Source organism: Aulonocara stuartgranti (genome assembly GCF_965226115.1).
Source record: "Aulonocara stuartgranti genome assembly, chromosome: 18".
NCBI lineage: Eukaryota > Metazoa > Chordata > Actinopteri > Cichliformes > Cichlidae > Aulonocara > Aulonocara stuartgranti.
In genome coordinates this window covers 26,832,931-26,855,421 of record NC_138954.1, presented here as the reverse complement: position 1 = coordinate 26,855,421, position 22,491 = coordinate 26,832,931, and the positions used below count along the sequence as shown (strand labels likewise).

The 22,491-nt window shown below is 41.3% G+C and overlaps 1 protein-coding gene across 16 annotated transcripts in view; it reads right to left on the bottom strand.

The window, feature by feature from the left end:
- Positions 1-22,491, bottom strand: part of tnk2b (tyrosine kinase, non-receptor, 2b) — a gene marked incomplete at its 3' end in the record, with an annotated part of 58,030 nt that overhangs the window by 11,739 nt on the left and 23,800 nt on the right. For 4 of the 16 annotated variants that reach the window (XM_082513794.1, XM_082513805.1, XM_082513807.1 and 1 more), the window contains exons 1-10: positions 17,955-17,976; positions 7,833-8,010; positions 6,510-6,580; positions 4,025-4,294; positions 3,600-3,752; positions 3,221-3,384; positions 2,187-2,306; positions 1,868-1,994; positions 1,611-1,757; positions 1,314-1,408 (exon numbers count right to left, since the gene is read on the bottom strand). In XM_082513794.1, coding sequence (XP_082369920.1) covers positions 1,314-1,408; positions 1,611-1,757; positions 1,868-1,994; positions 2,187-2,306; positions 3,221-3,384; positions 3,600-3,752; positions 4,025-4,294; positions 6,510-6,580; positions 7,833-7,995 — 1,310 coding nt within the window. In that variant the 5' untranslated portion in view covers positions 7,996-8,010; positions 17,955-17,976. Of the gene's footprint in view, positions 1-1,313; positions 1,409-1,610; positions 1,758-1,867; positions 1,995-2,186; positions 2,307-3,220; positions 3,385-3,599; positions 3,753-4,024; positions 4,295-6,509; positions 6,581-7,832; positions 8,011-11,223; positions 11,955-17,954; positions 17,977-20,833; positions 22,117-22,491 lie in introns of those variants that run through there. The other 12 variants (XM_082513795.1, XM_082513796.1, XM_082513797.1 and 9 more) reach the window with 8 other exon arrangements.

The window sequence follows — 22,491 nt, the reverse complement described above, 5'->3', positions numbered from 1 at the left end:
ATTAATAGTACTAATAATAGGGTATTTCAGTATTGTTTTCTGGAAATATCTTCAAATGTCTATCTGTCTATTTATAACACTACAGGATAAAATAAAAACAGTAGTCTGCTGGTATATCAGGAGCTGCCAACCAAGGGGCTGCTGTACTTTATTATTTGACTTTGATAAATATTTATTTTCCTATTCTAGTCAAATTGGGCTCCAGTGTTTGTTTACAGTACAGCATCAGATCCAGGGGACAGCAAGTCAAAAGGTGAATGCCTGTCTATGTCCAGCAGCAGCCTGTATTCACTTTGAATATTGCTATAAACTGATATGGATCATGTAGATCAGTTTGTCTTTTATTCACAGTAACGTTTAACTTTTGGGTGACGGCACAAAGACTGAGAGAGGATAGAGAGGGAGAGACGAAGACAGCAAAGAGAGCAAAAAGAAACAAGTAAGAGTGGACATGTAGTCAAATTCACCAGAAATGATAACGCTGTAGCTTCTCTTTTACCCACATTCATTAATGATGAGTTCACATAACTAAGCAGTGTGTTTTCCTGTTTTCTGTGCCTGATGTAATAATTATTATTATAAGATTATATTTTTGTTATTTTCTAGTTTCTAGTCGAGTGAGGAGGCTGGAGAGAGAAAAGACAGAGCTTGTAGAAGAACCGCAAGAATGAGGGAGCAATATCAAATGCCATTATTCACAAAGTCTAACTTAAAAAATGCCAGTGGACATTCTAAAGAGAGCATATTGATATATGATGCTGAGTCTGCTTAATAAATGAGGGTTTGTATTAATATAAAATAGCTATTAGCAGTTTGCTTCGTTTGCAGGTCTATGGACTAGCAGTGTGATTTTCCAGTGTCTGTACTGAGTGAGTGCTTGATGAGCTGGTGGACTGCCTCTATGTTGTTAAGAGGCTGAAATTTTTTTTTGCACGTTTTTCATCTTTTCTGCTTTGCCACAAATGGTTCTTTAACGACTGAGCCTTTGTATCGAGTTTGATAACTAAAGGCTCCACCCTAAAACGTGTGGAAAAGATTGAAAACTCTGATTGTTGACACTGAATTATCGTCACACATAACAACAGGTCCCCCAACTAATTAGGTTGCCTTTGAAGATCCCATTGTAATGTTTATCCAATTGAAGGTCTGCACATGCGAAAAGGGTTGATTAAATTTGCAAACAGCATATTGCGTCATTATTAATTACAAAGCAATCCATTAGGATTGGGAGCTGAGCCCCCCCACAAGTCTGAACCTAGAATCGCCCCTGATGTGTCGGTTTAATTACTATTTTAAGACCTTTTATCACCCACCTCCCCTCTATGATGGTGATAATGTCATCGACCTGGATCTGGAGTTTGTCAGGCTCATCAAAGTCCTGGAGAGCACACATGTCTGTAGGCATAGACTGAAAAAAGAGACAAAGACAGAAAAAATATAACAGATTTAATAAGCAGCCTGTTCACTTTTTTCTTTGAAATGGCACCACTAGGTGGAGCTAATGGTAAATTTATATAATAACAACATGATGTCAGCAGAGAAGTTAAATGAATGTAGAAAACATGCATGTTTAAATCCTAGAGCGATGGTTAAATGACTGCTAACGCCACCTCGAGCAGGAACTCGCGTAGAGCAACAAAAGTTGGTCTGTCATCAGGTTTCTGAGCCCAGCACTGCAGCATGACGTTATAGATATCCTGTGGACAATCCTCTGGCTTAGGGAGGCGCTCACCCTCTTTATCAATTTTATGGAGAATCTAAAGACAAAAGAGTACAGCTACGGTATATGAATCACTGTCTATATGAGCAAATTTATGTATTTTGGCTTCAGAAGTTTGGTTTTTGTTGATCCTTTTTGTGCGTTTACCTGACTACCATTAAGACCCAGCCAAGGCTCCTGACCGTGTGTGAACATCTCCCAGAGGGTGACTCCAAACATCCAAGTGTCTGTTGCATGGGAGAAGGTTCTGGTCTTTAAACTCTCTGGGGCACACCTGTAACATGAAAAACAATACACTACAGTCTATAAACCAGCTGTGCACAGTCTGAGCATAAGTGTGGAGCAGGGATTTAAATGGGGTGTTTCCCTGGTGTAAGGATTTGTTTTGAAAAAACGATTTCTAAATTCTGCCTTGGCTGATAGTTTTAACAACAAAGCAACAATGAAATGAGTTCATTCCACCCACCACGCAAAGGGGACCTTGCGATGCTCCTGCATGACATAGTGCTCGTGGTTGTTAGGCAGCGCCCTCATCAGGCCAAAGTCACCAATCTTCACTCTGTGAGCCGAGGCCAGCAGGATGTTCCTGCAGACAGGGTGGTGATGTTAACAATTAGCTGGAAATCCTAAAATGAACCTTCAAGCTGGAAAACATTAAATGAACGAACTCTTCTACATGTAGAACTAATGTTCTTAATAATAACTATTTCAATAATAATTGTAGAGGAGACTTGGTCCGTATGCATTTTACTGATAGGCCAAGCACAAGACTGCAGATGTAGGATCTATTGAAACTGAGCATGACTAAAAAGATTAAACTCATTTACAAGTAAATAAATATTTTAGTTCGATCTACTAATATGTAAAGAGAACTATTATTTCTAGTAGTTTGGGTCTGTTCAGTTCCCTGTCTTTCCATGTGCAGACATGAAAGCCAGAGGCAGGAAGAGAAACAGCAAGACGTTAGTGACAGATATGACAAGTCACTGATTAGGTCTTGTGGACATGCTAAAGCAGCTTAAATGGTGTGCCATAACAGATAAAGAGATTTATCTGGTGTGTTAGAAAGTCAGCAGATCTTTATCTCAGAACGCTTCCAGCCTACAGGATACAGTGCGTGCCCAGAGAGCTCAGCAAACCTTAACGCAGCAGCTGTGTGTAGTCATTACCCTTTTATTACAGCTTTAACTGGTAAAGTGACTCATTTGTACCGGCCATTAAGGTTTTTCCCCAGACCTCTACATAGTGTCAGCACTTAAGTGAAAGTGTCTAATTTTGGCAAGACCAAGAACTTGGACCACCCAGTGCTTCCAGCCAGTGACTCATTGTGCTTATGGGCCAAGTCTCCTGTTAATGGCCTGTAAATTTCTGGGTGGAGGAATAGGAGAGGCAATATAAATAATTCACCACAGCAGAAAAATTATTCCTGAATGTGAGCAATGTATGTTTTTCAGTAGTTTTTTACCTTTTTTTTGCCTCTACCAAAGCTCTGCACCCTACCTCGCTGCCAGGTCCCTGTGGATGAACCTCCTCTGCTCCAGATAAGCCATGCCACAAGCCACCTGCACAGCATACTGACACAGAGTGTGGATCAACACTGGGCCTTGAGGACGAACGCAGCGCAAACGCTCCAGCAGAGAACCGAGAGGTGCCAGTTCAGTCACCTACAGCATGCAGGTGAAAAAGAGAAATAGAGCATGGGTGAAAAGAACGGACAAACTCAAAGCATCTTTTGTCCTTTCGCATTTGCATATGTGGCAAGTATACACAGAGAATATCGGCCCCGAGTTAAAGCAGCTACTGTAAACGGTTATGTGCACTCGCATTTATCTGTCTGTATATTTTTCCCTGTGCGTGTGCATTTCTGTGTGTCCACTACCATCTTCATTGGGTGTGTGAGCACCACACCGTAGAGGCGGATCAGGTTTTGATGGTCCAGCGAGTGCATGACGTTGACCTCACAGATGAAATCCTCCAGAGCGTCGGGCTGACTGAGCACATCTGTCTTCAGACACTTCACAGCCACGTTCAGCTAAAAAAAATGATGAGTTCAAACATCAGATTCTGCTTCTCCTCATACTCAAAGTGTCTAAAAAGTTCTCATGAAAATCCCATTAAAAAACAAAAGAAAAAAAACAAACATTCATGCGCCTGCTTTTATCTGTTCCTAGACAAGATGCAAACAAGCAACATGTTTCATGCAAAAGAACTGTGTGAGCACACTCCAGTTATTTCATATTTCCAACATGTTTTTGTTTTGTTTTTTAAATTGTGGATAAATGGTATAACAATATGCCTCCTCACCACCTTCCCCGCAGGTGTCAACCACTCTCCCCTCTTCACGACGCCAAATGAGCCATCGCCCAGCTTCTCAAACAGCGTCAAGTCCTTCTCTGGGATGAGGCAGGTCAGACCCTGCTGCTGCCCGTCGAGGAGAGTGCCACCACTGGGCTGCGTGGCTAGGACTCCCTCCCCGACGCCCAGAGGTGGTGTGGGAGACAGCTTACGAAACGAGGAAGCCGGTTGACCCTGCTGGGGTATGTCTCCTCCATCTGGACGTTTACCACTAAAAACCTGGAGAGAAACAGACAAAAATGAAGACGTGTGAAAGCAGAGAGAGGGGCACTAGAACATAGCAACAGCAACATTCTACATCCTGGTTCCCCCTTTTTCAATTTATGTATAATAGCAGGTGGTTGAAAAGCACACTCGTGCCATGGTGAGAGTCTGACAAGCAGTCTCAAAACCATTACTGCAAGTTCTTGTGTGTGCAGCGAGGTCTTTTAATGGCTTAAATTTTTAAAATGAAGCTTACACATAAAGAAAACATCATGAAGTTTGTGGAAAAAGTAAATAAAATTCCATGCACATGTACTAACATGAGCACACATGTTTTTGCACACACACAAAATACTTAGAAATTTCCTGCCTCTTGGCTTAAGTACTAACAACACAGCAGGAATAACTTAGCTGTTAGGAAGTACTCATTAAGAAGCCCTATTAGATTAAGTGACCTGAATGGCTCTGTGTGCTTATGTTTGTATGCCTGCATTTGTGTGTGTGTATCCATGTGTGTTAATGATTCATTGCCAGTCTCCTAAATCCGAACCCATAAAAATATGTGTGCCGTTTGGCGCCACCAAGGGAAGCCTTTGTTTAGAGGACTTGAATTAGACTGTTTACCAAAATAGGAGTTCACAGAAACTGGTGGTGATATTAGCTAGCAGGGATGAAATCAAGCCGATAACAGGTCAGATAAAACACTAGAAGAGCCTCTCCTACGGTGGTAACACAAATACTACATTACGTATCAAATCAGTGATGTCGGATTCACTTAAAAACATCTCTTATTGGCTCATGAACATAAGGTCAGTACTCAGAAATTATGTCATCAGTAAAAAAGAGGTGTCAATGAATATCTAGTGCCAAACATATTTGACTGGCTGGATATAAACAGTAGCAAGCGGTATGTGGTTTCACATTCACACTGGACCAGACATGACATAATGCTGCAGACCTTTTTTGAAAGACACCACCTCTGTGTGGTCACGGTGTGGTTAGTTCGTTTCAAATAGAGGGCTGGATATTTAAATAATTCTGACTATGGCGCGCACACACAGACCCATAAACACACACACACACACACACACACACACACACACACACACAATCACACACGAGTGGAGTCATAAGAGTCGGTGACACACAGATGCGGCTCAAGCTGCATTCACAAAATGCTGTCTTATTAAATTCCCCTTAAAGAGACAGAGCTTTTTTTGCTTTAAGTTACTTCTTCACTTTCCTTTAATAAAAGACTCAAAGGGTAATTAAAAGACAAAAACTGCGAGGTATGTAATACACATGCTGACGCAAATACTCAAAGGAATTAACCATCGAGAAGGATACTGAGGAGAAGCCGTCAGAGTTGTGTGGGTGCGCATGTGTTGGATGAGTGTAGCCGTGGTTCTCACAGGACGGTGTTTGCCATCTAAAATTACACCTGTCTGCTTCCGCCTCTGGCACTATCCTCAGATAGAGTAATCTGCTTCCTCAGCTGGCTGTGACAGGGTGTGTGTGTGTGTGTGTGTGTGTGTGTTTCCAACTATCTTTATGAGAACTACTTTGAGTTTGGGAGCCTTACACTGAGGACATTTTGGAAAATGAGGTCTTTTTAGCTTGGTCCTTGCTTAAAAGGCCCTTTTTATGGGCCAGCACTTAAGTTAGGATTAGGTTAGGCTAAGGCAGTTAAGATGGCATGGTTCAGTTTAGGATTAGGAACTAGGGAATGCAATGTCAATGAATGTCCTAGCAAAAATAGCCTTGTAAGTGTGTGTATGTTTATATCTGAATATGGACTCACTGGCCCTCCTCGTGTGTCCTCAGGAGAAAAATTACTCTTTATATAAAAAATACAAAACTCTCCTATAATCATCACAGGTCTAAAAAAAATGTGCTAATTGAAAGGAAAGTTTCTCTTAGCGACACCTCACCACAATCACGAATGTTTGTGGTTGATTTAAAACCTCTGCACTACTAACAGCCAGTATTAAGTTAAAGGCTGCTTTTAAGCACATACGACTATGTTAACATCTTTCCCTCAGATTACAACGTACTGATGCCAGAATTCATTCAGGGGGTGCTGATCATATCTGCGCGGAGGGCGCAGGTTACTGTGGTCATTTATCCACACTGTTACACCCAGACGGATTCCACAGTGGCGACATCCTGCCAAATATACCGTGCACCATACTGAGTTCTGATGTGCGCTGTGCTCGTCTATGTCTGTCACCTTGCTCATCCAGGACTTGCGCTTGCACATGGCTTTCCTCCTTTTCACGGCCTCCCACAGCCTTCTCTGCCCTGCGGTCAAGAAGAAACAAAAAGAGGCAATAGGTCAGTGGCAAGGCATTCAAATGAGGACTGCAACTGCTCAAGGATCCATCAGGAGGAATCTGAGTGAAAGAAGGGTATACCATAATGAATTTCAACACATTTACCACAACAGGAAGAAAACCAAACACCCAGCTTTGATATGAAATGAGACAAAGAGCAAAAAGCAAAGGGAAGGAGGAAGAAGAAAAGATAATAAAACGCCAGAGAGCAGTGAGCTGTGCAGTGGAGAGACATGTGAGGGAATATATGAGCATGCGAAGTGGGTGTAATTAGTCTTAAGCGGCTGTGAAGCACAGGCCCTGAGGGCTTCAGTAACTGGATTTAGAACAATTCTGCTGTGATCCACTTTATACACACCGCAGACAAAAGATCTGACAGTTTAATATCCACTCTCACTGTACCTAATTACAAATTGTGACTTTGTAATGACATTAAATGCATTAGTGATGCAGGATTTGTTCAAGCAACATCAAGGATGAGCCAAATGACACAGTGCCATTACTGAACACAAGAGTCATACTTAAGGCTATGTATAGATGCATACAGAGAACAAAAGTAATCATAAATATAAAAATTGCTCATTAAGCTATGAAAGGCCAGTACTGCTTTATTAGGAAATAAAACACATGAGCAGAGAAGACAGTAAATGATGATTTTATGAAGTTGTAGTTTGGAATCAGAAATTCTGTGTCTTGCGCTCATTTCCAGTCTTGAAAGAGTTGATAAAAACAAGCCACTAAACAACAGCCATGCTTTCAGATATCTAGCTACACTAAACCACCGCTCTGAGCTAAAAGCTAATATCTACTTCTACAGTCTACAGCCTGGTAACAAAGGCAGTGCCAACATCAATATTTTAAGACTTATAATGTATGTTAAATATATTCAGCATCTGAATTTAGCACGAAAGAGTTACAACATTTGCTAATTAGCACTAAAACTACAGGACAAACTGAAGCTGATGGGGATGTAGTTCATTTTTAGATCACAAATTATGGACAAAGAGTACAGGAGATAAACCGTAGGATTTTTCCTTTGAATAAGGAACATTTATACTAAGTATCTAACACTGGAAGCCACTAGCAGGAATACAAATTTAAACACAAGAGAGACATGCCAAATGAACATCTGGATGAGCTTCTTTGGCACAACAACACTGCGGTTCTCTCATTCACTCACTGACAAAAACACACACATACACGCAGGTACTGTGTCTCACCGGGTCGACCCATGCCGATTTTCTCCAGGTCTTCATTCTTTACGTAGTCAAAGTGCGACAGCCGTGTGACGTTAAGGTCATCTCGGATCCGTAAGAAGTACTGCTGCAGCTGCACTTCCATCAGCAGTTCCAGCAACCATTCCGTCCCTTCCTCACATTGCATGCTGCTGCCCAGTTTCTGATAAAAATACAAAGACACACACAGAGTTAAGCCCATTCAATAGTCATTCAACACCTCTCCCAATGCATGCTCCAAAATCCGTAAAATACACTCAAAAAGGAAGTCAGCCATCAACAAACAGAGAAAGAAAGGAAACTGAGCTTGGAGCCAGCTCCCTCTTAACTAAATCATTAACAGCCTATTGCTTATAAAAATCAAGTCACAAACTCAAGATCAAGGGGGCTAAAGCGGCAAACATACTGTAGCATAAGCTACTTATCAAAGGATAAAAACAATGAAAACAGTCATTTTCACTGCAATTTGATGTCACTGTGGTGTCAACAAACCACTTAGTCTTCAATTAAGTTAAGCTCAAAACAAAGAAAGTTGTTTTTGGCTGACTTGCTGTAGACTGCTCAGACATGAATGTGCCAAAAAAAACAAAAAACAAGAAGAGCAATACAAGAAATATATTATGCAAAACTGATGTCCAAACGTCCAAAAACCAGACGTGGCCCCGAAACGGTTTCACCGCAATTCCTCACAACACCGAGTCAGCCCATCAATCTTTAACGTAAAAACAAAAAACATCCATTTAACGTAACCAGAAACCTAAACCTAGATGGGCTTCTTCACAAGGCTATCGTCTCAAACTGATGCAAGTTCAATTCAAGACAGTAAACAGCTTTGCTGGAGAACAGCTACACCTGCTCAGAACTTTAAGGAAGTAAACTTGTAAACCAAGCTTAACAACACATGGAAAAGAGAAACATTCCTAATCCACACATAAAGGCAGACAAAACTTTACGATGGGTGCTCTGGCTGAAGGGGTCACTCCACTGATCAGTATTTAGACTCGGCGAATGAGGAACTTCCTGTGCTGGCAAAGGCGAGGTTACGAGGTCCAGAGAACAGTGTCACAAAGGTCACTGCTTCCTTGCTCGCTGCCATTTAAACTTCCTGAGGGACTTGCTTAGAGGCCATTTCCTATTATTTAATGACTCTGGCCTTAGAAGCTCAAGATCACACACACACACACACACACACACACACACACACACACACACACACACACACACACACACACACTTCTAATGGTGGGCCATAAAATAAAGCCCGTATGTGACCAATCCCTAAATCTATCCCTAAATCTACTATGTCTTTTCAGAAATAGCTGTTCTGTATTTTACAGGAATTTTAGATGTGAAGTCTGACTGAGGTCAACTTATTGGGAGGGCTCAGTCCCTAATGGTTATGGCAGATGTTTGTATCCTGATACAGATTCATTCCTATAACCATAAAAATGGGTCAGCTGTCTTTTTGAAATCACAGGAGTCCTCTTATTTTGGTAAAAAAGTCCCACTGTCAGAACATTCTTTGAAGCTATCTTTGAAATCCTCCTGTTAGTTGAAAACAAGAAGTAAAACGGTACACTGGTAAGCCATGAAACATTCTCGCGTGATCCGGTGACAGTAGTGCCTGTGGTTTTAGGATTAACTAGAGCTGCTGTCATTTGAATCCATCTCCATATTTTGCATTTTGCTACATCATGCCTGACTCTTATCCTGAGAAAGACGATCCAACGGCCCTTTTGGCTGGTCCACTACGGGTTAAGCTGTGCCAGTGGCAGACATGCTATTAAGAGTTTGACGCAAAAGTTTTCCCAAACAAGAAACAAATGATTTTTCATTTTCATTTAATCCTTTCATTTTTCCATGAAAACATGCCCAACTCATCCTTTACAATCTTCCCCAGCAGCAGTCACCACTGAAGAAAGAATGCTATTTCTCTCGACGTGCCAAAGACGCAGTCAGCTTCTCTTGGGCCTCATTTCATGGCAGTGTCATTTGAGGCATGAGGGGTCAAAATCAAGGAGATGAAGCGCTTCTACTTCTTGGCCCACTAGCAAACAAATTATTAACCCATTAAGGCATGTTGGGTTTGTTTTTTCCTGAGACACGTTCATAGAAATAAGCTTTGATACAATTAATTTAGGTGGCTAAGAAAGAGCTTTATACAGGGTGTATCAAAAAGAAACATCTGACTTTAAAGTGCTTTAAATCCGCAGCTGTTTACTGGTAACAGTCGAAACATGTACTGGTAGAAAGCGAGGATTTAAAAGATTCATGTGGTGGTTGGGACGAGTTATCGTATTGATGTGTGCCATGTATCTGGTTGGGGACACACTGAGCACGTGTAAACGATGCAAGTTTTGTATGTAAAACTTTACATGCAAGCGTCTATGCCCATTGAAACATATAGCCTTTTGAATTCTTTTTGATACACCATGAATCTTCACCAGCTGAGATCATCAAATTATACTTTCTCCAAACAAAACAGGGTCCTTCCTTTATTTAGTTTATGTAAAACGTCATCAGGAGCTTAACTTCTCCTAAAGTAGGAAGTAGAAAATGTACATTTTGAAGATGTGAGGTTAAACTTGAAAGAAATGCTGCATCCCAACTGTTAGAAATGACTTCCGTTAAGACTCTGAAGAATCCAACCAGGGCTAGAAATCCAGAACTAACTAGTGATCTATATACTTTCCTTCATTTCACCATATTTTAAAGAAGCATCATGAAATGCTGACAGATTAAGAAGCTAAGCCTGTTTGCACTAAACTTGTCCAAGCTTAGCGTTTACTTCAAAAAATATTGAAAACGACCAAACAGGGAGGAAAACAAAGAGAAATAAATGAGGGATGCAGGAATTTAGATGCAGAGAAACAACATGGTGTCATTGCTGAGAAATGCTTTTGGCCTGAACGAATTCCTCAAGGTGGTGCTGATATTCACACAGGCGCATGTACACATACACAGACACACAAACCTACACCTTCTGGCCAAAATCATGTCCTGTGTTAAATCGGTTCTGCTCTCACATCCTGCTGCAATAACAACCATCCCTGGGGAGAGCCTCAGACCAGCTGGAGAGTCCACACACACACACACACACACACACACACACACACACACACACACACACACACACACACACACACACACACACACACACACACACACACACACACACACACACACACACACACACACACACACACAGAGAGTTAGAGACAACTGACCTCCACCATACCATATTCATGATTCATGTATTCTAACAACTAATTAAACCACATGACTCTGACTATAGTTACAAGCATCCATGTCATGCTAAAGAAGATATCCCCTCAATGGAATATGGAGAGTAGACAATCCAGCAGAGCAGACTTACTCGATATACGTGAAAGCGTGCCAGGAAGGGGAATGTCTTTTTCAGCTTGTCAAAGCGTCGCATCCTGAATTCCTTCGTCTGGGATGAATGTAGGTGCAAATAAAGTGCATACACGTTTAAATGGCCCGTGGTTGTTGCTTGTCCTTTAAATCATTACCAGAGCCACAGCACCCTTGGTTTGAGTCTCTGAGGGAATTCTAAGAAGCGCACACAGTTTTTGGATCCGGACCCAAACCTATGAACCCGAGAAGGGGAAGAAAAACTTCCTGAAACCCTGCATGCAAATCTACAGCATTCCATGGCGGGGTCAATCCTCCTCTAAGCCCCTTCTACTGCTTCAGCTCCCCACAAGAAGTCAAAGAGGCATTTATGTAGCACTTGAGAATGCAGAAGAGAACTCAAACTGGCTTGTAATATTAGGAAAGAAGGCTGGAGAGCGAATGGAAGCTGCTGCTTCTAGCAGAGAAAGCCTCCCAGCTCTGCCCTCTGCCCAAGTCCAGCCATGTGCCCTCCTCAGACAGCAATGAGCCAGTCATCCAAACTTGCAGAACTTCACAAATAAGTCACTCCTTCTTCCTCCCTTCCTTTCACTGCCTCTGTCTCTCTCTCCCTCTCTCTCCCTCTCCGTCTCGCTCTCTCTGCTTTGCCTGTGCATATACTGTCTGTTTGCTTTTCGATCCCTCCATCGCGCATGGAACTAAAAATAGGAGCGTCTTCTGCCCGATTCAATCCCCTCGGCAGCACAAACAGACGAGCCAGAGTCGGCGTCTCCGGCTCCACTTTTTAGGCTTTAAAAACATGCATGTCTGCCAGCGGGGGGAGGGAGGGGAGCCAGTCTGCATTTGTTTACAGGTAGCATATGTGCTTGAGCTTCATGTTGACTGCTTATAATTCTCACTTCTGCATCAGCCAAATTTTCTCTACCCCTTTATCCTGCCCCCTCCTGCAACTCCACTCCTCACCCTATCTGTCCTGACCCCCGAACCCCCCACCCACCCTCCTCCTGCCGTCCGTGCAGTGCAGAGCAGAGCGTGGTGCAGAGGACAGAGGCTTCATGGTATTCAGCCCGGAGGAGCATTTGATCCAGGGCCAAAGGGTCACATTCAACTGCAGGAGGGGGAGCTTGTTTCCTGTGATGCAACCTCCCAAAGACACACACACACACACACACACACACACACCCCAAGCGCTCTTCCAGCTTCTCCCTCTGTTGCCTTGCAGAATTTCCCAACCTGCTTAGTGTAATATTTTCTCAACTGAAATGTATTGTTGAATGGCAATCATTATCTCTATGATTTACGAGTAGATTTTCCTACTATATATTTTTTCCAAGTTTCATTTTAAATCTATTTGTTATGATCTTTAATCACTTATAACCAACGCATTGTGTAAGAGTATCTGCTTAACAAACCCAGAAGCATACTCGAAGCACCAATCATTAACCACCAGGATCATTCGGACAATGAAATAGTGTATGAATAATTTCTGAGGTATGAACCACACGATGTGCAAAACAGATTTACAGATATCTGTTAGTGGATGACTAATAGTTTACAGTAATAGTGAAGAAAAAACCCACATGAATATAATTATGATTACATAAGACCTGCTCAGGTCACTTAACCGCGGTAAACTCGCACACTCCTTTTCTGTCACTGTGACGTCTTTTTTGCGCTGACTAAAACTCCTGCCATCTCCCTTCTCCTCCCTATTCTTCACTCCTTCATTAATCCCTTCTCTTTCACTCCCATGCCTCCTTCTGTCCCTCCTCTTTATCCCTGAGGATCTGGCCAAACTCTTGCATTTTCTTCTTTATTTGGTGCTGCCTTTTATTTCCTGCCTCTAATCCTCTAAAAATGTTATCTCTCTTCCACTACGCTGACTATAAACAAACCCGTAGCGGCTGTTTTTCAGACCAGTGGTGGCAATAAGCCACGTCTGCCTCCGTGGGCAGATATTATTAAACTTTTGCCTTTCTGATTTCACCACTCCTCCTCCCCCTTCTTTCGCTCGCTGTGCTGTTTTTCATAAGTCTAGCCCATCAATCCACACTTTGACTTAGCTGTTCCCTTTTCACTAGATTTAGTTTTTTATAACGCTCCCTCTGTCTTACTCTCTCTTCCATTTACTTCCACACACTTCTGCTTTGAATTAGGAAGTTTTGTGTTTACTAGTCTAAGGGTGGACAGAAGGCGAGCAGGCAGAGGTGTTATGGGATGGAAATAAAAACTACAAATGGTGTTTGATCATGAAGTATTGGAGTTTAATCAGAGACGGGAAAACAGGCCTTTGTCAGAGGCGGGTGATGCTGTGCAGCGTGAGTTTGCATACCAATTTATTTGTGTAGTTTGTGTACTTTAATCAGCTGTCTAAATGACTTTATTTGAATGTTTTGATTTATAAAAATTATTATTTTTAACTGTAATGTGTAAGTGAACAAATTGTCTCACTTTAGAGTGACGTTATAATAGATTCAACGAAGTCAGCCAGGCAAAGGCAGGCGGCCATACTGTCATCAACACAGGGAACAGTGTGCTAGCTGATGATATCCACATTGGAGTCTCTTTACTGTGCCCCTTGCCCACATGGAGAGGGATCAGAATGACATCAGCCAAAACTTTAAGAGAACATGGCCTACTGTATCCTACATCCATACTGTATAAATCCACAAGGCCCTCACACAGGTGGAAAGTCGCAGCTCATGGTCATCACCTTAAGCCAACTAAGGATACCAAACTTTTTATATAAGTAGAACAGCCTAAAAATCCCCATGCCTTCCGTTTGGATTTCTTAGTTTACAGAGTCTCTATTGCTTTTGTTTGACAGCATTGCATTAAAGTATATTATAGTTACTATATGAGTCAAGCATCCAGAATCATAAGGATCACGTAGACCAATTAATATCATAACTACCTCCCTAGACTATTCAGATTTTTGCATCAGCCGTATTTTAATAGATGCCAATATAGAATTTGTCACAGTAAAGTTAGCTTCAGTGATATGATAAATAAGGAAGTAATGTTTGCTTTGGAGCACTTATGTAACTCACAAGACTGTGAAACAGATGCTATGAAATAGCCCACATTCCTGAAAATCAGCAGCAGGACAAAGAAGGACATTACTAACATAACTGGATTTTTACAAAATGTTGTCCATTAATTCATCAAAAGAAACAACACTGAACAATTATCAGTTGTCAGTGTCAGTTGGATTGATTAATCAACATGATTCAACAGTAATGAAGGTGAAAAAAGCAATAGCTTTAAACCACTTCAAACAGAACTCATTATTAATTACCTTTTGTTAAATTAAAGAAATAAAAAACAAATAAAGAGATAGGCTGGGATAAAAAGAAGAGGAAATATGGCGACACCAGTGTGGCAGTTTAGTGAAACGGGAAGCTGTGTGTGTGATAATGCAGCGTTTGTGTAGAGTACCATCAAATATCCAATTTCATCTGATGTTTTGTTAGAAATCAGTGGAAGGAATGTGTGAGAGAGCCATCAGCTGCCCCCTGACTAAGGAGATTAGAGCAATACGATTAACATAAGTCAATATGTATTGTTGCCATATGAACACTAGGGGGCACCAAATCTTAATATGAGGGGTTTTCATTGCTCTGTGTGTGACAAGCATTTGTTTTTCCACTCTAAAAAGACTTTGGGATTACACAGGTCACTCAAACTTTTATCAGTTGCCTTTCTGGTTATGTGGGGCCAGTTTATGACCAGTGGCAACAAAATCCAACTAAGGAAAAACAGCCCATTTTACCATGCCTCGAGGTGTCTTTTTTTTTTTTTTTTTGCCTGTCCCGCTTGGCTCTTTTGCCATCAGATTTGTTGTCTAAAGGCAAAGAAAGATGCCCAACGGATTTACTTTACCAAATTGACCATCCCAGCCTTGCCGTAATGGTCCATTTGATTCACCTTTTATTGTTTCTTTTATTTTCACTTACTGAATACGGGACAGACTTGACTGGGGGATAGAAGGGGAGAAAGAAAGAGGGAAAGAGAAACAGCTGAGAAGAGGGATGGGGGAGAAGGGCAAAAGACAAAAACCAACAGAACGGGCAGAGAAGAAAAAAATGCATATATCAATCACCTGGGTCACCTGCTGAGAAAGAAAAAAGAAAACAAGCAGAAGAGAACAAGAGCAACAGAACAAACAACACCACAATGATACATGGGAATACGACAGCAAATACCAAACACTAAACACCACTGTGCAGCACACAAGACCAACAGAACACAGTGTGCTTTGAGGTAGGAGCCAAAAAGGGTGCAGTTTGTGGGTGTGATCACCCGTGTGTACACCTGTGAGCATGGACGCGTTTGTTTTTTGTTTTTTAAAAGGTTCCTTCTTGTAATAATCTGCTAGAGGGTGTGGGGGGGCCACAGCCCCGAGGTGTCTTGACAACTAGTGGCTGGTGATTAAGACAAAAAATTATTATAAATTTTTTTATTGCTTGCCGAAATAACGAGAAAAGTCTCGTCCTAATAAGTTCAAGAGTTAATTAGGATTCAAATGCTGAAAGTGAAGAAAATTTTGATTCAAAATTGTAAATATCTTGAAATTTAAAGTTAATAAACTGAAATCTCAGTTTGGATGAATTGGATGAAAACTATGGTCATTTTTTAAATCAGAACCAGATAGCATTTAAAACCAGGGCTCTATCTGGCATTACCATGTAGTTACAGTAAGTCACAATATGACTGTAGTGATGGCATTTGTGTCAAACAATATCAATATTTAGTGACTTAAACATGTGATATTTTGATATATTGGCCAGTATTTTTTTCCTTTATAAAATCAAACAGATTTCCATAACACCTATTTTGTGTAGTTGCTTACTCATTTACACTACTCAGATCAGCTGGTTGGTTGGGCGTCCATACATGCGTGGTGCCATAGCGAAGTTGCATAGTGCCCTCTGGTGAACAAGCTATGCAACATCAACACATGGTTTTTCTCCCATCTCTTCTTTATCTTTTTTAATTTTCATTCATCCGTTGATATAAAAGCAGTTGCTGATAGTTTAGTAAACACCTAATTTCAGTTGCTAATTGGTCGATTTTCTTGATTTTTTTTTTCTTTCCAGTTTTCACTGTCTGTTTGGTTTGACTGAGGTTTGGTTTACGCCCTAGTTTGGGTCAAAATACACCTCTGTGCAATGTTCATGGTAATAAAGCTAAAGTAGAAAGCTAAAGTAAGCTAAATAAACTTTTACATGCCGTCTTTTTCCACACAAGTTCTACATATATCACATCACAATAACCTGATCACCTGTGGTGACGACCCTGGAGGAAGCTAAATGTGACCAGTTTATCAAGATCAATGAAATTTATTCAATTAGATAAAACTGTTTGGATTTTTTTTTTTACAGATTTACTGCAACTAGCTTTACATTAAGACTGCTGTCTGACCTCGCACGCATGCACAAAGTAGTCTGACCGAGTGGCTTTACAAAAGGACACTAATACTATAAAGCCCAAGTTAAATGTTTGACCGTGAAGATTACATTATCATGACCAGACATCAGATTAGGACCTTTCTAGCTAATAAGATTATGAAGAACAACATGCTGTGAGCTCTATTATGTTACAGTACTGAAACACACATGCACATACACGCACACACACATTCTCGTGTTGATATCTTAGTGAGGACATCTAGTTGACATAATGTTTCTCTAGCTGCTTACCCTAACCATCAAAAATGTTTGCCTAACACTAGCCTCCATCCAACCATAACCTAATTGTAACTCTGACACTAAAACTACATTTTGAGTCTTAAAAATGCCATCAAACTTGTGAGGACAGGCACTTTAGTGCTGACTAGTGGCTGTTGGTCCCCACACAGATGTGTAAACAGGTATACACACACACACACACACTTCTAGATTCTGTAATATGATGCTCACTGTATACAGGAAGGCATGCAAAGGCATGCACACCAACTAGATTCATCCTGAGGCACTATGTTGGGAATTAAGTTAGCTTACTGGGCACCGGTGTATTTCTAAACTAAGTTCCAACATTTTGGTAACAAAACATCAAACTGCGTTTTGGGTGCCGGGTGCCAAAAATGCAGAGTGAAGAAGAAGGAGTAGTAGAACTACATTAATCACTTTAGAAACTGTGCTAGAACAATATCTACACAAACACACAAAAACCTCTGACAGAGGACAGCATGCACAGACATACAGAGATCCATCATTCCTAATGTCACAGATAGCAACTATCTCCCAAGGTCTGGCTTTTACGTTTTCCTTAAATCCCTTTACCGTCCACAGGAACTCATTACTCACAAAGCCAGGAGGGGAGAGGCGGTGTGAGGCTGTGAGCGTTAATGTGCCCATGAACAGATTATGAGAAAGATGAGAGCTCTGGATGCCAGTGGCCTGCTTCCAGGTCATCACTTCCAGTTTTCAGGAACATATGTGCTGTGTTTTGTCAACAAATGTTGTTTTGGTAGCTTGACCTAATATGCATAATGCCAGACTGTAAAAAACAACCCCCACAAAACAATGAAATACACCCGTACTGAGCAATCCTTTCTTTGATCCCTTAAAGCAGGTTAAGAGGGAGGAGGAGGAGCCATTAAAATAAATATCAAATATCATGAATAAAATGATTGAACTCAAAATCTATCACAGCAGGTAGCTCAATCAAAAGAAATTACTTATTACATTCATATTATTCCAAACACAGTGGATGCCCAGCCATACTCACGGCCGACACAAATTCATCATTTTCAGATAAAGCTTGCCCGCTAATCCCTTCATCCTCCACAGGGGGAAAAACATCCATAAGATATCTGTGTGGAGAATAAAATGGTCACTCTAATAACACAATAAGTATTTTCCATACACCTACATTTTCCGTACATCTACCCTTAAGTGTTTTTCACTCAGTTTCAGAATAAGATGAGGCAGCTGCAGGCTGTGGCGCTGAAAGCTAACCCTAGAAAAACCGCTGTACTCAGCACAAAGCTGCAGCTGTGGAAGGAGACTGATCTGATTCAGCCCCAAACAGAGCACAACAGCTGCAGCGTCCATCGGTTCAACTCTGCTCAACTAGCACACAGATCCTCAACACACACAGGACAGTATCACATTTAAACTGCCGCACACATCTACACATTCATTTATCTTCTCCCTATATTTGCTTATCAACAGCAGGTCCCGGAGGGCTGAAACCCAGTACATGTCAGGGAAGACCAGCGCAGGGCATTGCTTGAAGTAGCAGCGGTAGTGAGTCAAATTTGAACCCAATTCCATTTAAACACAAGTCACCATAAAATGTTTAAACAAACATAATAAGTAAATTAGTAAAAAATAAATAAATAAATAATAACATCCATTTTGAAAAAGTTCAAATTGTAATTCTCACCATACTGAAATCAGGCAATTTTTATTTATTTTTTTTACATATTTTCAGTTTGTGTTTAGTTTTTTGTTTAAATTTAGATTTTTTGTTTTTAAATTTTGAATTAATTTCTTATTTTCTTGTTTCATTTTTACATTTAATGGTAGAAATTACACATTTCAGTTAAGCTTTCATTCGTTTTTGATATTTATTTTGTTTACTTTGTTACAGGATAACTTTAAGAAGTTTAGGATACACATTACAGTAAAAATTGTATAAAAAGAAATACAAAAAGAAACATTGTGCAGGCAGCTTACATATCACAATTTCAAATATTTGACCAAATGAACAAAGACTTAACATTTCCCGTGTGTTTTAGACCTAAGTTTAGACTGAAGAGCAGAGGCGATCGTGCCTTTGCCTCAGCTGCACCCAATCTCCCTGCTTCTATTCGTGCCTCGGACTCTGTCCAATCCTTTAAATCAAGATTGAAAGCATACTTATTTAACCTGGCTTTCCTGACCAGTTAATACCCTTTTTAAACTTTTTATCTAATGTATTATTTTATTATTAATTTTACTGCTGTTTTTATCTTCTTAGTAGATATTTTTGTATTCACGATCTGACCTTCCTCCTGTATTGAGGTTTGATACCCATTTTACTTAACTCTTAAGGTCTATTAGTGCCTCCATTCTGTCTGTGCTAGTGCCTGATCTGTACTTATGTTGTTTCTCCGTATTACTGTGAAGCACTTTGGCGTGCCTTCAGGTTTTTAAATGTGCTATATAAATAAAACTGTATTTTTTTGTTTATTTATTATTATTCACAATACGTTTCAAGTCCAATTTTTACCTTTATTGTACTTTCATCTGTTCTTTCAAAATTAGTTTTAGTTACCAGTAATAACTGCTTTAGCCACATTTTAATCACATTGAAAATACAGTAAAGACCAAACTATCAACACTGTATACCAGACAGTTTTTTCTTGTTTCTTTAAGCCAACTCCTAATTTTAAATAATCTATTCCAGCCTAAACATGACAGCAACACACACCCCTGACATGTAATGCCCTTGCAGACTGTTGAAACTATTCAGTTTACAACATCTCTACAAAAAAGGGTAAAACGGTGAATTACCGACCTGGTGAACTTATTTATCTAGCTCTGAGTTCAGTGATTCTACACATTTTCTTCTGATGTTGAAAACATTAAAAAAAAGGCAACAGAGATGTTTCACAATGGTTTGATGTGGAAATTAAACGGCCAGCCTAAAAGCCAAACAAACAAAAAAAAGAGTCGGGCCTTCACAGTATTTGTGAAATAGTGTGTGTGTGTGTGTGTGTGTGTGTTTGTGTGTGGCTTTGCAGAATAGGTGGGAGGGTATAAAATGTCATAGTTTGCCTCTCACCAACCTCATTCTGCAGCACTTCATCAGTGACCTCATGGCTCTGCATGCAATAACTCGGCCTCGTGTGTGGGCGAGAAGCGCCGTGTGTTGTGCGTGGGTACGTGGTGGCTGAGCAGGGCGCTACTGACATACATGGGTAAAAGAGCTAGTACTGTCTGACAGATGAATGAGCACTTTGGGAGATCTATGAAGTGGAGTTATGTTCGCACAATCCAACCAGACTTTTTTCCCCTCAGCAGACGTATGTCTTGCCACAGGTGTTACTAAGAACAATGGCCGTTGTAATATTGTGTTTCAGCAAGCCGGGATAGTGTGACAATGAACACGCAATGCCACTGAAACTAAAGTAAACTTAGTGGCATCCAGTAGTTACACCTGTCTTTGTTTACCCCTTATGCTCTGACGTGTCAAAGAGTCTGTTTGGGGGAAGGAAAAAAAAGCTTATAAATTTTCCACATTATTTAACACTAAAAATGATGGACCACCTTGATCACCTGATTAGGTGCTAAACCATCAGTACGCAAACTGACACGAAGGGAAAAAGGATGCTGAAATGTCGGGAAACCCGGCCCGACACTGACTGAGGAATGAAAGCCATGTCACAGGAAAACAGCTGTGTACATTCACCAAAGTGTTTTGGACATGACACGGCCAGTGTGACACTGAACAAGACAAGATAAATGCTCACAATGGCAATGATTTGAAATACAGAGACACCTACGAAAGCATAAATCATCATTTCATTTCCCTTTGACAGGTTCATACTGCTGGCTGAAATTAGTCCATTACCTACTATTACCTACTACTGTAAAATAAAGGGAACTGCACAGGTCTACCTCTTCATCATCGCTAGGCAGCCTTTGGTAATCCGACTCTGTTGTCTCCTGCAGTCTCTGGTATTCTGCCGTCTCCCCCATGGTGGAGTTCTGAGACCCAGCCGGTACCTGTTCGGGTGCTACGTGTCCTCAAATAGCTGCTGCTCCAGCCCAGTGAGCAACCCACACACTCAGTCGGTCAGTCAGCTCGCGTCGACATCCATGCAGGAAGACAAGTGCGATATTCTGGGCGTCGTTCACGGAGCGGCGTTGCATTATTCCGCAACGCCTGGCACAATACGTCTTATTACTCTGCTAACTCTGCTGTCACTCCTGCATCCAGTAATACCACCTTCATTGTCTTCATCGTTTAGGTTGAGTCAGCATTCGTTTAAAATGGCTGGACAATGAGTTCTTCATTTTCACACCTTTGTGACAGGAACTGACTAGTCTCTGAAAACAAAGCTGCTGATCCTCATGGAAACAGTTTTCAGAAGTGTAATTGTGCTGATAATCTGCAAACAATACTTCTTAATACAGAATGAATAACTCAATTCAGTTCGTGCAGGCAGGAGTAGCTCCGCTTTTGAGAAGATATACAGAATGCAATCCTCTTGAACGGTCTGTCCTTTTCATATGTCAGCAGCATTAAGAAGCTTCTGGGGTGTGAAAATGATCATTCAGAAGTCATTCAGCAAGGATTATTGTCCCTCAGACAATGAAATTCCAGCCTGGGTCCTTGGAGTTGCTGCAGTCAAGAGGTGGGAGTGTTAGGAGGATGAAGCCAAGGTGTGGCACAGAAGGTGAAAAGTCTAACAGGCTCCGCTTGTATCCTCACATCAGCTTCTAACCTCAATCTCTCTCTTGTGCTCAGTTGTGCTCATCTCTGCTGTCACTGCCTGCCTCTCTCTCTCTCTCTCTCTGACTCTTGTTCACCCTTCCTTAATGCTGACGCATGCTCCTCATATCCAGCGACGGCTCTCTCCGTTTCCATTTCCATGCCCCAGGCACTACCATGACCAGCTTACCTCCTCTTACTTATCGGCAGTGAAAAATCACAGCAAGCAGTGGCAGCGGTCGTCCGGGTGACGTCTTTCATATTTCACCTGAATTAGCTCCTTCCTTCTTTGTGTGGTTTTTTATTCATTCCAGCGGCTCGGCTCTAACGATGCCGACTGAAGTCTGGGAGCATTTTGGACTCTGCTTTGTCCTAAATGGACTTCCTGATTGCTCGGTCGATGCCTAATCCCTCGCCTGTTGTTATTGTTTTTCCCCCCCTCCTCTCCTTTCGAGCCCTAACCCTCTAACCCGCTTTCCACACGCTTCCACTTTTTTTTCCCCACTCGATGATTTGGCGAGTGGTCGCCTCTTCTATTACTGTGGCAACATCAACCCATCCCACCTCCTCCCCGCTCCAGTGTTCTGTAGCCACGGTGATCCACTCAGCTGTGGTCCTGATAAAAGCAGCCAATGAGAATAAGTCAAGCCAACAGGAAAGGGAGGGGGAGGAGAGTGTCAGGCGAGAGGTGGAGAGGCGGAGGGAGCCCTAATGAGGAGAGTTAATCTTCCCTCTGAGAGGGAGAAAAACATGGCCATGCTGCTTTGTCTGTGTTTGTGTGTGTAAAGCTCTCCAGTATAGAGGACATCCAAGCCATCTGGACCTTGCTGTGTGGACATCT